The 15,000-nt window shown below is 46.4% G+C and overlaps 1 protein-coding gene across 1 annotated transcript in view; it reads right to left on the bottom strand.

Annotated features, from left to right (window-relative positions):
- Window positions 1-15,000, bottom strand: part of itpr3 (inositol 1,4,5-trisphosphate receptor, type 3) — a 39,879-nt gene that overhangs the window by 24,736 nt on the left and 143 nt on the right. The window contains exons 1-20 of the mRNA XM_084479220.1: window positions 14,990-15,000; window positions 12,495-12,565; window positions 10,212-10,333; window positions 9,886-9,972; window positions 8,421-8,579; window positions 7,788-7,886; window positions 7,146-7,229; window positions 6,334-6,480; window positions 6,056-6,151; window positions 5,612-5,665; window positions 5,100-5,242; window positions 4,811-4,910; window positions 4,180-4,340; window positions 3,690-3,831; window positions 3,038-3,196; window positions 2,367-2,539; window positions 1,937-2,056; window positions 1,575-1,656; window positions 329-444; window positions 1-239 (exon numbers count right to left, since the gene is read on the bottom strand). The exon at window positions 1-239 is cut by the window's left edge and continues 13 nt beyond it; the exon at window positions 14,990-15,000 is cut by the window's right edge and continues 143 nt beyond it. Coding sequence (XP_084335346.1) covers window positions 1-239; window positions 329-444; window positions 1,575-1,656; window positions 1,937-2,056; window positions 2,367-2,539; window positions 3,038-3,196; window positions 3,690-3,831; window positions 4,180-4,340; window positions 4,811-4,910; window positions 5,100-5,242; window positions 5,612-5,665; window positions 6,056-6,151; window positions 6,334-6,480; window positions 7,146-7,229; window positions 7,788-7,886; window positions 8,421-8,579; window positions 9,886-9,972; window positions 10,212-10,333; window positions 12,495-12,565; window positions 14,990-15,000 — 2,365 coding nt within the window. The remainder of the gene's footprint in view (window positions 240-328; window positions 445-1,574; window positions 1,657-1,936; window positions 2,057-2,366; window positions 2,540-3,037; window positions 3,197-3,689; window positions 3,832-4,179; window positions 4,341-4,810; window positions 4,911-5,099; window positions 5,243-5,611; window positions 5,666-6,055; window positions 6,152-6,333; window positions 6,481-7,145; window positions 7,230-7,787; window positions 7,887-8,420; window positions 8,580-9,885; window positions 9,973-10,211; window positions 10,334-12,494; window positions 12,566-14,989) is intronic.

A 15,000-nucleotide genomic window follows, 5' to 3' on the forward strand; every position in this document is an offset into this window, starting at 1 on the left:
TGGTGGTGGGGATCTCGGTCCAGAGCCGGGCGAACTTGACAGGGGTCACCAGCTCCTGGGGGTCCCGGTCCACGTGGGCGTGGAGCATGAGGCGGCAGAAGGAGGCGCGGAGGTCGAAGGGTAGCGTCTCGTCCATCATGCACAGGAAGATGAGCTCGATGTCTAGCTGCTTGGAGATCTCATCGATGGCCAGGTACTGCCGGTCCAGACACATCCGCGCAAACAGCTTCAACTGGTACCTGCACACAGCTATCGTCAGTGTGTGTGTGTGTGTGTGTGTGTGTGTGTGTGTGTGTGTGTGTGTGTGTGTGTGTGTGTGTGTGTGTACCTGTAGTATGTGAGGACGTTCTCGTCGTGGGCGTTGCCCTGGCGGGCCTCCTGTGCCAGCTGTCTGATGCTTTTCTCTTGTTTCTCATTGGTCTTGTCTGTCCACACTAGCCACACCTACAGGAAGTGACAACACATAGACTAGGCACGCCTACAGGAAGTACACACACACGCTTGCCACAACTACAGGATCTAAGCGCACACACTAGCCACACCTACAGGATGTAAACATACAGTAGCCGCACCTACAGGATGTAAACACACACTAGCCACACCAACAGGAAGTAAACACACACTAGCCCCACCCACAGAATGTAATTACAAATGTAAGCCACACCCACCAGCAGTGACAAAACCCTCTAGCCCCACCCACAGGAAGTAACATCACAGTAACATCACCCTCTAGCCACACCCACAGGAAGTAACAACACCCTTTAGCCACACCCACAGGAAGTAACCACACCCTCAAGCCACACCCGCAGGATTAACAACACCCTCAAGCCACACCCACAGGAAGTAATAACACCCTCTAGCCCACCCACAGGAAGTAACATCACAGTAACATCACCCTCTAGCCACACCCACAGGAAGTAACAACACCCTTTAGCCACACCCACAGGAAGTAACCACACCCTCAAGCCACACCCGCAGGATTAACAACACCCTCAAGCCACACCCACAGGAAGTAATAACACCCTCTAGCCCACAGGTGCTAAGCCACACACTAGCCGGACTTACAGGACTGCTCTACAGGAAGTAAAGAATAGAAATGATGTCAACAATAATGGAAACTGGTCGTCATTTTAATTAATAGCATTGATTTTACTTTGTAACTCAAGACTTCTGCATCAACGTTTAGGATTTGGAGCTAGAATCCTTATTTGTAAAAATATATATTTAATTAAATATTGGTGAGACTACAAAGTAAAACTAATCTAATGCCAACACTGTACTTCACACAAACTCCAGGCCAGATGTTCTCTAGATAGAGACCAGAGTTCCTCTAGAGACCAGATGTCCTCTAGATAGAGACCAGATGTTCTCTAGATAGAGACCAGAGTTCCTCTAGAGACCAGATGTCCTCTAGATAGAGACCAGAGTTCCTCTAGAGACCAGATGTCTTCTAGATAGAGACCATATGACCTCTAGAGACCAGAAGTCTTCTAGATGGAGACCACATATCCTCTAGATAGAGACCAGATGTCCTCTAGATAGAGACCAGATGTCCTCTAGAGACCAGTCCTCACCTCATCGTCCTCCGCGTAGTCGTCGATCCCCAGGTACTCCGCCTGGACACTGGCCGCCACCGGCTCCTTGGGGACACGTCTCCTACACACACCAGCCTCCATTACACAACGCTCTCTCCTCGTCATCCCTCCATCATCCCTCCATCACTCTCTTCCTCATCCCTCTATCTCTCTTCATCGTCCCTCCATCACTCTCTACCTCACCCCTTCATCTTTCTCTTCCTCATCCCTCCATCACTCTTTTCCTCATCCCTCCATCTCTCTCTTCCTCATCCCTCCCTCCCTCCCTCCCTCCCTCTCCTTCATTCCCTCCCTCTCTTTCCTCACCTACAACCCCCTCCCCCTCCCTCCCCTCTCCTTACTCGGTCTTGATGAGTATGTCATTGTTCTTGGGGTCCAGGACACATTTACAGATGAGTTCCTGGGTGACGGGGATGGCCACGTTGTTGGACACACACAGGTCCGACAGGTAGTCCAGGAACCTGCACACACACACACACACAATTATTCAGACCTCACAACTCCCCAAGTTGGGCTTCAACAGCAGGTCACCAGACAGACGTTGGTCCAGGTGCAGCAGAGATAGGTTGCTGTCACTCAGAGGGGCTAGCTCATGTTCTAGTCTCCTGAATGACCCTGGGATCTCTTCCTGACCGTAGTAAGAGTCCTCTGGGCTGGACAAGGTATAGAGGACCAAGTACAGACCCCTGGGGAACACCAACATACTGGAGTCTGATCAAATTTCTCCTGTATTCTAACCATTTAAATCCACTATGCTGATGTGTTCCTCACCGGGGCTCCCGGTTGCGCCGCACCAGGCTGACGAAGGTCTCCACCTCTGTCTTGGTGATGTGCTTTTCCAGCAGCTTGCGGTTGTTGTGGAGCAGGGCGGTGATGGTGTCCTCAGCCAGGATGTCGTAGCCGATCTGGCTCTGCATCACGCCGAACTGCTTGGCTATGTGTTCCTGTTCAACACATCATCCATCCATTATGAATACATAAACATATACCCAGGATAGACAGACAGACAGACAGACAGCAGACACACGTTTTAAGCCCTTTAACACAGCTTTGTTGACTTCCTATGGGGGCAGAAAAATGTGACAAGGAAGGAGTTTAGGGTGGAGAGTTTCAGTCTAAAGAGCTGCCAGCCAGACAGTCACCTGGATCTTGCGGTATGGTAGTCACCTGGTTCTTGCACTAGTCACCTGGTTCTTGCGTTGGTCACCTGGTTCTTGCACTAGTCACCTGGTTCTTGCGTTGGTCACCTGGTTCTTGCACTAGTCACCTGGTTCTTGCATTGGTCACCTGGTTCTTGCGGTATGGTAGTCACCTGGTTCTTGCGGTAGTCACCTGGTTCTTGCGTTGGTCACCTGGTTCTTGCTGGTTCTTGTGGTGGTCACCTGGTTATTGCGGTAGTCACCTGGTTCTAGCGGTAGTCACCTGGTTCTAGTGGTATTCACCTGGTTCTTGCGGTAGTCCTCCTGCGAGTGGCGCAGCACGCGGTAGCAGAGGCGGAGCATGTACTGGTAGGGGGCGTTCTTCTGGTCCGCCAGCTCCTCCAACTGCAGCAGAGGCCCCTCCCCTTTGTCCTTAAAAGGAGCTTTCAGGATACCAAAGATCTGGAGAGAAAAGATGGTCATCATTCTAGTTACACTCACTCTGTGTACCAGTCTCTCCCTTTCTTTACATGGTTCATGAAAGCTCTTCTAGTTTCTGGTCTCTATCTAGGTCCTGGTCTAGTTCCTGGTCTGGTTCCTGGTCTGGTTCCTGGTCTAGGCCCTGGTCATATTCCTGGTCTCTGTCTAGTTCCTGGTCTGGTTCCTGGTCTAGGCCCTGGTCATATTCCTGGTCTCTGTCTGGTTCCTGGTCTGGTTCCTGGTCTGGTTCCGGGTCTGGTTCCTGGTCTCTGTCTAGTTCCTTGTCTGGTTCCTGGTCTCTGTCTAGTTCCTAGTCTGGTTCCTGGTCTAGGCCCTGGTCATGTTCCTGGTCTGGTTCCTGGTCTCTGTCTAGTTCCTAGTCTGGTTCCTGGTCTAGGCCCTGGTCATGTTCCTGGTCTGGTTCCTGGTTTGGTTCATGGTCTGGTTCCTGGTCTGGTTCCTGGTCTAGACCTACCTGTTTCAGAATGTTCTGCTCCCTCATGAGCTTCTGCCGCTCCCGGTTCGGTTTGCTCATGAGCACGTGGAGAACCAGCTGGCCGGAGTTCAGCACGTCGGCCACAAAGAACACCACATCCTCCAGCAGCTTGATGGCAAACCTGCAGAACCACACTTAGAACCTTAAGGAAGGTGGTTCCTTAAGGTCTGACTTTAGGAACCACACTTAGTCTGGCCTTAGGAACCACACTTAGTCAGGCTTTAGGAAACACACTTAGTCTGGCCTTAGGGACCACACTTACGAGTCTCTCACTCACTCACTCACTCACTCACTCACTCACTCACTCACTCACTCACTCACTCACTCACTCACTCACTCACTCACTCACTCACTCACTCACTCACTCACTCACTCACACACACACACACACACACACACACACACACACACACACACACACACACACACACACACACACACACACACACACACACACTGCGGGGGTTACCGGCGGTCGTTCTGGCTGATGAAGCCCTGGTTGAACTGCTCCACCACGGTGCACAGCATGGCGCTGGCGTCGTTGGCGAAGTCCAGGTCCCGGATCTCCATGACGGGCACCGAGACGATGGCGAAGGCCTCCTTGTCCTCCTTGGTGGGACACGTCCCCAGCTGCAGCGCGCGCACAGGAAGTGGACAGCGTGTGAACAGGAAGTAGACAGCATGTGAACCCGGAAGTAGGAAGTAGACAGCATGTGAACAGGAAGTAGGAAGTACTCAGCATGTGAACAGGAAGTAGGAAGTAGACAGCATATGAACCAAAAGTAGGAAGTAGACAGCATGTGAACAGGAAGTAGGAAGACAGCATATGAACCAAAAGTAGGAAGTAGACAGCATGTGAACAGGAAGTAGGAAGTACTCAGTATGTAAAGAGGAAGTAGGAAGAACACAGCAGGTAAATAGGAAGTAGGAAGAAGACAGCAAGTAAGTAGGAAGTATGAAGAAGACAGCATGTGAACAGGAAGTAGGAAGTACACAGCATGTAAATAGGAAGTAGGAAGAAGACAGCATGTGAACAGGAAGTAGAAAGTACACTGCGAGTAGACAGGCATTAGACAGGAAGTGAGCAGGAGGCAGCTGACCATGAGGCGGATGGGGCGGTCCTCCTCGATGTCGATGGGCACGTTGGTGCCCTGGATCCACGTGTTGGTGCACAGGTGTCTCAGGCGCACATAGGAGTTCCTGTTCAACACACATCACTTCCTGTTTGAGATTCATTCATTAATTTTTAACCAGCTCTCGACATTTCCTTTGTAGTACAGGAGGGCGTGGGAGGGAGAGGGGAGGGAGGGGAGGGAGGGGAGGGTCCGGTCTGATGGGGGTCTTAGTGGGGTTAGGTGGGCTCAGGGGTCAGGGGTCAGCGCTCCTCACCTTGGTACGAACGAGTCTGTCTTCTGCAGGGTGGTGGGGTCCAGCTCAAACAGCGAGGCGATGTCGTTGCCATGGGGAACCGCCACCAGCTTGTACTTGATCCTCTCGCCCTGGCTGCGCTTGTGGCCACGGCTACCGCCGACCTGCAGAGATGGGCACAAGGAGCCCAGGTTCTTCATCACCTCCAACATCATCGTCAGCTCCACATTTAGATTAACATCTAGGCATGGTGGTTCTAGGCAGGGTTCTGAGCAGGGTTCTGGGTTCTGAGCAGGGTTCTAGGAGCTGAGCAGGGTTCTGGGTTCTGAGCATGGTTCTGAGCAGGGTTCAGGGTTCTGAGCAGGGTTCTGAGCAGGGTTCTGGGTTCTGAGCAGGGTTCTGAGCAGGGTTCTGAGCAGGGTTCAGGGTTCTGAGCAGGGTTCTGAGCAGGGTTCTGAGCAGGGTTCTGAGCAGGGTTCAGGGTTCTGAGCAGGGTTCTGAGCAGGGTTCTGGGTTCTGAGCAGGGTTCTGACCTGGCTCCCGCTGAAGGGCAGGTCGGGGGCGTCTCCTTTGTATCCGGGGTTCTCCTGCCAACAGAAGGAGTCAGTTAGCGCTCAGCCGGAGACATGGTTACCCCTCCATGGTAACACCAGGTGTTGTCATGGTTACCCCTCCATGGTATCACCGCGTGTTGTCATGGTTACCCCTCCATGGTATCACCACGTGTTGTCATGGTTACCCCTCCATGGTATCACCGCGTGTTGTCATGGTTACCCCTCCATGGTATCACCGCGTGTTGTCATGGTTACCCCTCCATGGTATCACCGCGTGTTGCCATGGTTACCCCTCCATGGTATCACCGCGTGTTGTCATGGTTACCCCTCCATGGTATCACCGCGTGTTGTCATGGTTACCCCTCCATGGTATCACAGTGTGTTGTCATGGTTACCCCTCCATGGTATCATTGTCATGGTTACCTCTGCCGCCAGGTAGTTTCCAGTTGCCAGGTGTTTGAAGCGGTACAGGCTGTTCCAATGTCCCGCCCCCCCGCGGCATGGGTCATGATGGACGACCTGGAAGACCAATCAACGGTCAATATGTGCTATGAGTGCATGCGCGTGTGCGTGTGTGTGTGTGTGTGTGTGTGTGTGTGTGTGTGTGTGTGTGTGTGTGCGTGCGTGCGTGCGTTCGCTATAAGTGTGTGTGCGTGTGTGTGTTTCTGTGTGTGTGTGTGCGTGTGTGGGCGTGGGCCTACCTCCACCTCCCACAAGGCGTTGGAGCTGGTGGCGGAGGTGGCCGACTGGCGCAGCGTGGTGCGGAGGAACACCTGGTTCTTCCCCCGGTACTCGTCGCACGTCAGGAACTTCTCCTGCTCGGCATGGAACAGACGCACCACATCGCCCTGGCAACGAGGAGGAGAGAGACCTTCTCAAAAACTAACATCATGACATCATGTGCTGTCGTCACTCTACATGAGACACGCACTGAACCCAGCTCTGTGCAGTAGGCCTGGTTCTACTGTTAGGTAACACGAACACTGACACTAATCAGAACCCTCAGAAAAACAGTCAGGACACTGCCTGGCTATAGAAACAGTCAGTGCCTGGCTATAGAAACAGTCAGTGCCTGGCTATAGAAACAGTCAGTGCCTGGCTATAGTCAGTGTCTGGCTATAGAAACAGTCAGGACAGTGCCTGGCTATAGAAACAGTCAGGACAGTGCCTGGCTATAGAAACAGTCAGGACAGTGCATGAGTAAAGAAACACGTGTCAGGGCGAACGTCAGGAATCCATCTCTTACTAAATGTAAATTCATTGACCCAACAGCTGCCTTACTTACTGGGAACCCCCTAGCCCGCTTACCGTTAAGACTAGTTAAGACTAGTGATGCCTAGTTAAGACCTGTATACATCTAGTAATGACAATGATAGTTATTTTTTGTTAGGACTAGTTTATATCTTCTTAAGACATATATGCATCTGGTTAAGACTAGTTTAGCCAAGTCTCTTTAAGTCCAGGTAGGACTAGATATATCTAGTTAAGAGTTATATCTAGTTAACTAACTTACTCCTTTGAGAACTTCCTCCCGATGGTCGCTAAACATCATGAACAAGTTGATCTTCCAACTGGTGTCGCAGTTCACTGAGTTCACCTACAGGGGGAGACAAACAGCAGCGTTGATACAGGGGATGGGGACATACTGTTAGAGATAAATATCATTTAGAAGGGTTAGTGTAGAGATATCGTTTAGAGATATAAAGTTAAGAGACATACTGAAGTGATATAATTAGATACATAGATTAGAGATACAGTCAGAGATATCATTTAGAGATGTTAGAGATATAGTTTAGAGATTTTGTTTAGAGATAACGTTTAGCGCTAAAATTTAGAGATGTAATTCAGAGACAGATAGTGTTAGTGATAATCAGAGATATAGTATAGAGATACAGTCAGAGATATAGTGTAGAGATAAAGTCAGAGCTATATAGTTTAGAGATATAATCTAGAGATGCAGTCAGATATATATATTAGAGATACAGTCAAAGATATAGTTTAGAGATTCATTCAGAGATAGTGTCGAGATATAGTTTAGAGATACAATCAGAGATATGGTCTAGAGATATAGTCAGAGATATAGTGTCGAGATATAGTTTAGAGATACTATCAGAGATATAGTGTAGAGATACAGTCAGAGATATGGTGTAGGGACCTCCTTGCAGCCCGGGTGGTCTGACAGGTCGTAGTTTGAGGCGTGCAGCGGCTGGCCAGCGTTGACCGGGTTCAGCATCACCTTGTCCCCGACCACCACCTGACATCCCATAATAACATGTTACTACCTGGCATCCTATAATAACATGTTACTTCACCACCTGACATCCCATAATAACATGTCACCACCACCTGACATCCCATAATAACATGTTACTACCACCCCCTATCATCACATAATAACATGTTGATACACCACCTGACGTCCCATAATAACATGTTACTACCCCCCCCTATCATCACATAATAACATGACGATACACCACCTGACGTCCCATAATAATATGTTACTACCACCCCCTATCATCACATAATAACATGACGATACACCACCTGACTTCCCATAATAACATGTAACCACTAAAGGTGGTGAGTGATTGAGGTGGTGAGTGAGTGTTAAGTGAGTGAGTGAGTGGTAAGGGAGTGAGTGAGGTGGTGAGGGAGTGAGTGAGGTGGTGAGTGAGTGAGTGAGTGAGTGATTTGAGAGTGTTCAAGTGGTGAGTGAGTGAGGTGTTGAGTGAGTATTTGGTAAGTGGTGAGTAAGGTGTTGAGCGAGTGAGTCAGAGGGTCCTACGTTGTCCCCGTTGGCGCGGAGCTTCCAGAAGGGCTGGATGAAGAGCCAGGAGCCCTCGTTGCCCGTGCCGTCCAGCGTGACGCGCATGGCGTTCTTCTCCAGCAGCGCCGGCAGACGCTTGTTCACAGTCAGGTACTTATTGGACTTCATGTGGAGCAGCTGGGCGAGAGAGAGAGAGAGAGAGAGAGAGAGAGAGAGCGAGAGAGAGAGAGAGAGCGAGAGAGAGGACTGTTTACTGTAGGAATGTTTACTGTAGGACTGTTTACTGTAGGACTGTTTATTGTAGGACTGTATAGTGTAGGACTGTTTATTGTAGGACTGTTTACTGTAGGACTGTTTATTGTAGGACTGTTTATTGCATGGTTGACTCCGCCGTCGGTGTGTATTGGATAAAAGTGTCTGCTAAATGTATTTATGTTTGTTTACTGTAGGACTGTTTACCTGGAGGACTGTGGGAATGTTTACTGTAGGACTGTTTACTGTAGGACTGTTTATGGTATGACCGTTTACTGTGGGACTATTTACCTGGACGACTGATACCGTAGGACTGGTTACTGTAGGACTGTTTACTATAGGACTGGTTACCTGCAGGACTGTTTACTGTAGGACTGTTTACTATAGGACTGGTTACTGTAGGACTGGTTACCTGCAGGACTGTTTACTGTAGGACTGTTTACTATAGGACTGGTTACTGTAGGACTGGTTACCTGCAGGACTGTTTACTGTAGGACTGTTTACTATAGGACTGGTTACTGTAGGACTGTTTACTATAGGACTGGTTACTGTAGGACTGGTTACTGTAGGACTGGTTACCTGCAGGACTGGTTACTGTAGGACTGGTTACTGTAGGACTGGTTACCTGCAGGACTGTTTACTGTAGGACTGTTTACTGTAGGACTGGTTACTGTAGGACTGTTTACTGTAGGACTGGTTACCTGCAGGACTGTTTACTGTAGGACTGTTTACTATAGGACTGGTTACGGTAGGACTGTTTACTGTAGGACTGGTTACTGTAGGACTGGTTACTGTAGGACTGTTTACTGTAGGACTGGTTACTGTAGGACTGGTTACCTGCAGGACTGTTTACTGTAGGACTGTTTACTATAGGACTGGTTACTGTAGGACTGTTTACTGTAGGACTGGTTACCTGCAGGACTGTTTACTGTAGGACTGGTTACTGTAGGACTGGTTACTGTAGGACTGTTTACTGTAGGACTGGTTACCTGCAGGACTGTTTACTGTAGGACTGGTTACTGTAGGACTGTTTACTGTGGGACTGTTTACTGTAGGACTGGTTACTGTAGGACTGTTTACTCTAGGACTGGTTACTGTAGGACTGTTTACTGTAGGACTGGTTACCTGCAGGACTGTTTACTGTAGGACTGGTTACTGTAGGACTGTTTACTGTGGGACTGTTTACTGTAGGACTGGTTACTGTAGGACTGTTTACTGTAGGACTGGTTACCTGCAGGACGTTCCCGTACTTCACGACGTCTCCGTGAACTTTCTTGTTTTCCGTCTCATTCTGTTTCTGCTCCAGATTGGAGGCATGCTGCAAACACAGACACACACACGTCAGTATGTGTGTGTGTGTGTGTGTGTGTGTGTGTGTGTGTGTGTGTGTGTGTGTGTGTGTGTGTGTGGTGTTTAGTTTGTGAGTGGTGTGTGTGTGTGTGTGTGTGTGTGTGGTGTTTAGTTTGTGAGTGGTGTGTGTGTGTGTGTGCGTGTGTGCGTGTGTGTGTGTGTGTGTGTGTGTGTGTGTCCATGTGTGTCCATGTGTTTAGTGTGTACCTGTAGTTTTTGCAGTAGCACCAGGTCTCCTATCTTGTCCTTCTCGTGTTTGGCCTGCTTGGCCTTCCAGAACTGCTTCTGGGCTGAGTAACGACTCATGGGGCACACCTTGAACAGACAGTCTGCACGCGCACACACACACACACACACACACACACACACACACACACACACACACACACACACACACACACACACACACACACACACACATTGAATAGACAATGTGAGCACACACACACACACACACACGCACAAACCAAAACACTGACATACTGTGACAAGAGCAGACATTCCTGGGTGAGCCTTGTCAGCCTAACCCCCCACCTCCACGCAGACTGAGCTTTCTCTGCCAGGTAGCCTCCCAGATTAGCCTCTCAATGTGAGCCTTCCAGGTCAGCCTCCCAGGTTAGCCTCTCATTGTGAGCCTTTTAGGTTAGCCTCTCATTGTGAGCCTTTTAGGTTAGCCTCTCATTGTGAGCCTTCATGGTTAGCCTCTCATGGTTAGCCTCCCAGGTTAGCCTCTCAATTTGGGTTTATTCTCATTATTTTATTCTGGGAGCGTGTTTTGCCAACATCGTTCCCGGGGGCTGGGCGTGATTGGTCAGTGATCAGTGACAGGACGTCCGGGGCTGGGCCATGATTGGTCAGTGATCAGTGACAGGGTCGTGGCTGGTCATGCGTCGCCTCGCCCAGAGTGACCAAATATGGTCTTCTACAGCCAAGGAGAACGTCTGTGGCACACACACACACACACACACACACACACACACACACACACGTCTAGTGTGTGGTGTTTGAGAGGAAGTGGCTGAACTAAATTATATTTTTATGTAGAAACAGTATGAAAGGAGAGGAAGTGGTCCCTCAAATTAATGGAGAGAGAGAGAGAGAGAGAGAGAGAGAGAGAGAGAGAGAGAGAGAGAGAGAGAGAGAGAGAGAGAGAGAGAGAGAGAGAGAGAGAGAGAGGTAGAGAGAGTCAATATTAACTATCCGTTGCCAGTTAATGGCTACCATTCAGCCATAATGTATGTGTCTGCAAATAATGTTAAGTATTATGGTAAGTTAGTTTTGCAAACGGAATAAACAGTCTGTGTGTTTGAGTGTTTGTGTGTTTGTTTGTTTGTTTGTGTGTTTGTGTGTCTTGGTCTAGAGACCTGGGATGGGTTTCACAGGTGGAATAATATATGGAATAGGTACGGCCTAGCTCAGTACAGAGGGGGGTTCATGTGTAACCCGAAGGTTGCTAGTTGGATCCCCAGCTCCTCCTAGCTGAGTGACAGGTGTCCCTGAGCCAGAGCCCTCCCCTAGCTGCTCCAGACTGACCAGCTGACCTCCAGCTGACTGTCTGCAGGCTGGACTCTGAGGTGAACGTGTGTGTGGACCGCTGGAGTCGCTTTGATACAAGCCTCTGATACAGGATGTTCATGTAGAAGGCAGCCCATTGTGGGAGATCTATAGAATATATATATATATATATATATATATATATATATATATATATATATATATAAACTCCATAGTGTGTATACCTCTATACTATATACTGTATATAAATATACACATAAACTCTATAGTGCGTATACCTCTATACTATATGTTATATAAATCTATAGACACTATAGTGTGTATACCTCTAAACTATATATAAATCTATGGACTCTATAGTGTGTATACCTCTAAACTATATATAAATCTATGGACTCTATAGTGTGTATACCTCTGAACTATATATAAATCTATGGACTCTATAGTGTGTATACCCCTAAACTATATATAAATCTATGGACTCTATAGTGTGTATACCCCTAAACTATATATAAATCTATAGACACTATAGTGTGTATACCCCTAAACTATATATAAATCTATGGACTCTATAGTGTGTATACCCCTGAACTATATATAAATCTATGGAGTCTATAGTGTGTGTATACCCCTGAACTATATATAAATCTATAGACACTATAGTGTGTATACCCCTGAACTATATATAAATCTATGGACTCTATAGTGTGTATACCCCTGATATATATATAAATCTATGGACTTTATAGTGTGTGTATACCCCTGAACTATATATAAATCTATAGACACTATAGTGTGTATACCCCTGAACTATATACAAATCTATGGACTCTATAGTGTGTATACCCATGAACTATATATAAATCTATAGACACTATAGTGTGTATACCCCTGAACTATATATAAATCTATGGACTCTATAGTGTGTATACCCATGAACTATATATAAATCTATAGACACTATAGTGTGTATACCTCTGAACTTCTTGGGCGGATTCTCCAGGTCTCCAGCAGCCGGTTCAACAACACAACGGTCGTCCACCAACCTGGAATATAATCATATAATCATATAATAATATAGTCATATAATCATATCATTATTAAATCAAATAATAATATAATCACAGAATAATATAATCATATAATGACATAGAAATATAGTAATATAATCAAAAAATAATACAATCACATAATAATAATATAACCACATTATAATATAATCATATAATCACATAATAACATGGAATCATGATACTATGATGTTACAATATATGAAAGATCACCAACATGAATCTTTTATATATAATATAAATATATATATATATATATATGCAGACACACACACACACACACACACACACACACACACACATATATATGACCACACACATAATACCACACACATGTCTACCGAAGATTTACAAAAACTAGCAAGCTTGATTACTGCAATGGTCTCCTTACAGGTCTCCCAAAAAAAGGCAACTACAGCTTGTTCAGAATGCTGCTGACTTTTTAACTTTGCCTTTATTTTCTATCTTTTTATTTTATTTTTTATATTTTTATTTTATTTTATTACTAACTTTGCCTATTTTTACCAGAGAGATACATGATCTGATACCAGAGAGACCCCAGAGAGTCCCGACATGGGTAAGGGCCAAGTTCCTTTAGGTCGGGTCGGAGTCCCGACGTGGGTAAGGACCAAGTTCCTTTAGGTCGGGTCGGAGTCCCGACGTGGGTAAGGACCAAGTTCCTTTAGGTCGGGGTATCAGAGACTGTTGATCTTAAATACATTGCACTTTCTAAAATGTTTTTTTTTTACTTTGCCTTTATTTTCTATCTATTTTACTTTTTTACTTATCTATTATTTTCTTTTATTGTATGACAATGTTTATATGTGAAGCACTTTGAGTCTGCTTTGTGTATGAAAAGTGCTATATAAATAAAGTTGCCTTGCCTTGCCTGAGCACACATGTGTGTTTAAAGTATAACCAGGTGAACTAGCTCAATAAGATCAGAGAGGAATACAGGTAGACCTCAAGACACACTGTTGATTTAACCCCTCCCCCAGTCTCCAACTGTCTCTCTCTCAGCCCTCATGCTATTTAATATCTCAGACATATTCATATACATACATAAATACATTATATATATATATACACATACATAAATACATTATATATATATATATATATATGTGGGAGGTCTGTGGCTATATATATATAGCCACAGACCTCCCACATTGCCTGACGGTTGCTACAGCAATGACCAATTGTGACTATTGTGAGGCTGTCAGGTGTGTCACCTGGGTGGGGGTAACCTTCGTCGACCACACACACACACACACACACACACACACACACACACACACACACACACACACACACACACACACACACACACACACACACACACACACACACACACACAGACTCTGTTTCGCTAGTTCTGTATTTTGTTAAACACTGCATTGAAAGGAATGAACTGGGCTGTCTGTTGGTGAAACTGGTGTGGTGTTGCTGGTAGGATTTGACTGTATGAAAACTAGAGGGGAGTCCTTTCGTCCTCCCCCTCTGCCTCTCCCTCCCTCCCTCCCCCCTCTGCTTCTCCCTCTCCCTCCCATATCCCTCTCCCTCTCTCTCTAGGACTGAGTACATGGTAGTCCCTGAAAACAAACACACTCTAGACATACAGCCATAAGCTCTCCTGATCCAACATACATCCTGACACGCTACGGCAGGAAAGGGAAACGTGACAATGTGTCCAAGAGAGATTTCCAGCATGTGTGTGTGTGTGTGTGTGTGTGTGTGTGTGTGTGTGTGTGTGTGTGTGTGTGTGTGTGTGTGTGTGTGTGTGTGTTTGTTTGAGAGTGTGTGTGTTTAATTAGATTCAGAGTGTGCCTCAATTGAAACGTATCATGTTAATATCATTCAAAACAAACACACATTCAACCTCTCTCTCTCTCTCTCTCTCTCTCTCTTTCTCTCTCTCTCTCATATAATGTTGATTGACATATGAATGACCTCTGTCCATCAAACTCTCCATCAGACCAGAGTTATGGTGGCGTTGATACTTTAGTTACTATAGCATCGTAGTAGTAGAGTATAGTTTCGTTACTATTACTTGTTGTAGCATCGTTACTTAGTTTCTATAGCATTGTTACTAATAGTTACTGTAACATCGTTACTTTATATACTATAGCAGTGTTACTTAAAGTTACTGTAGCATTGTTGCTAATAGTAACTGTAGCATTGTTACTTTAGTTCCTTTAACATTGTTACTTATAGTATAGCATCGTTACTTATAGTTACTGTAACATCTTTACTTATAATTACTATAGCATCGTTATGTATAGTTACTATAGCATCGTTATTACTAATAGTTATTATAGCATCCTTACTTATGGTTACTACTGTTCTTCATCATCGTTACTTTTGTTACTTTAGCATCGCTCCATCTGTCTGGCCACTCACCCCAGGGTGCT

This window comes from Micromesistius poutassou (assembly GCF_964030765.1).
Source record: "Micromesistius poutassou genome assembly, chromosome: 15".
NCBI classification, from domain to species: Eukaryota; Metazoa; Chordata; class Actinopteri; order Gadiformes; family Gadidae; genus Micromesistius; species Micromesistius poutassou.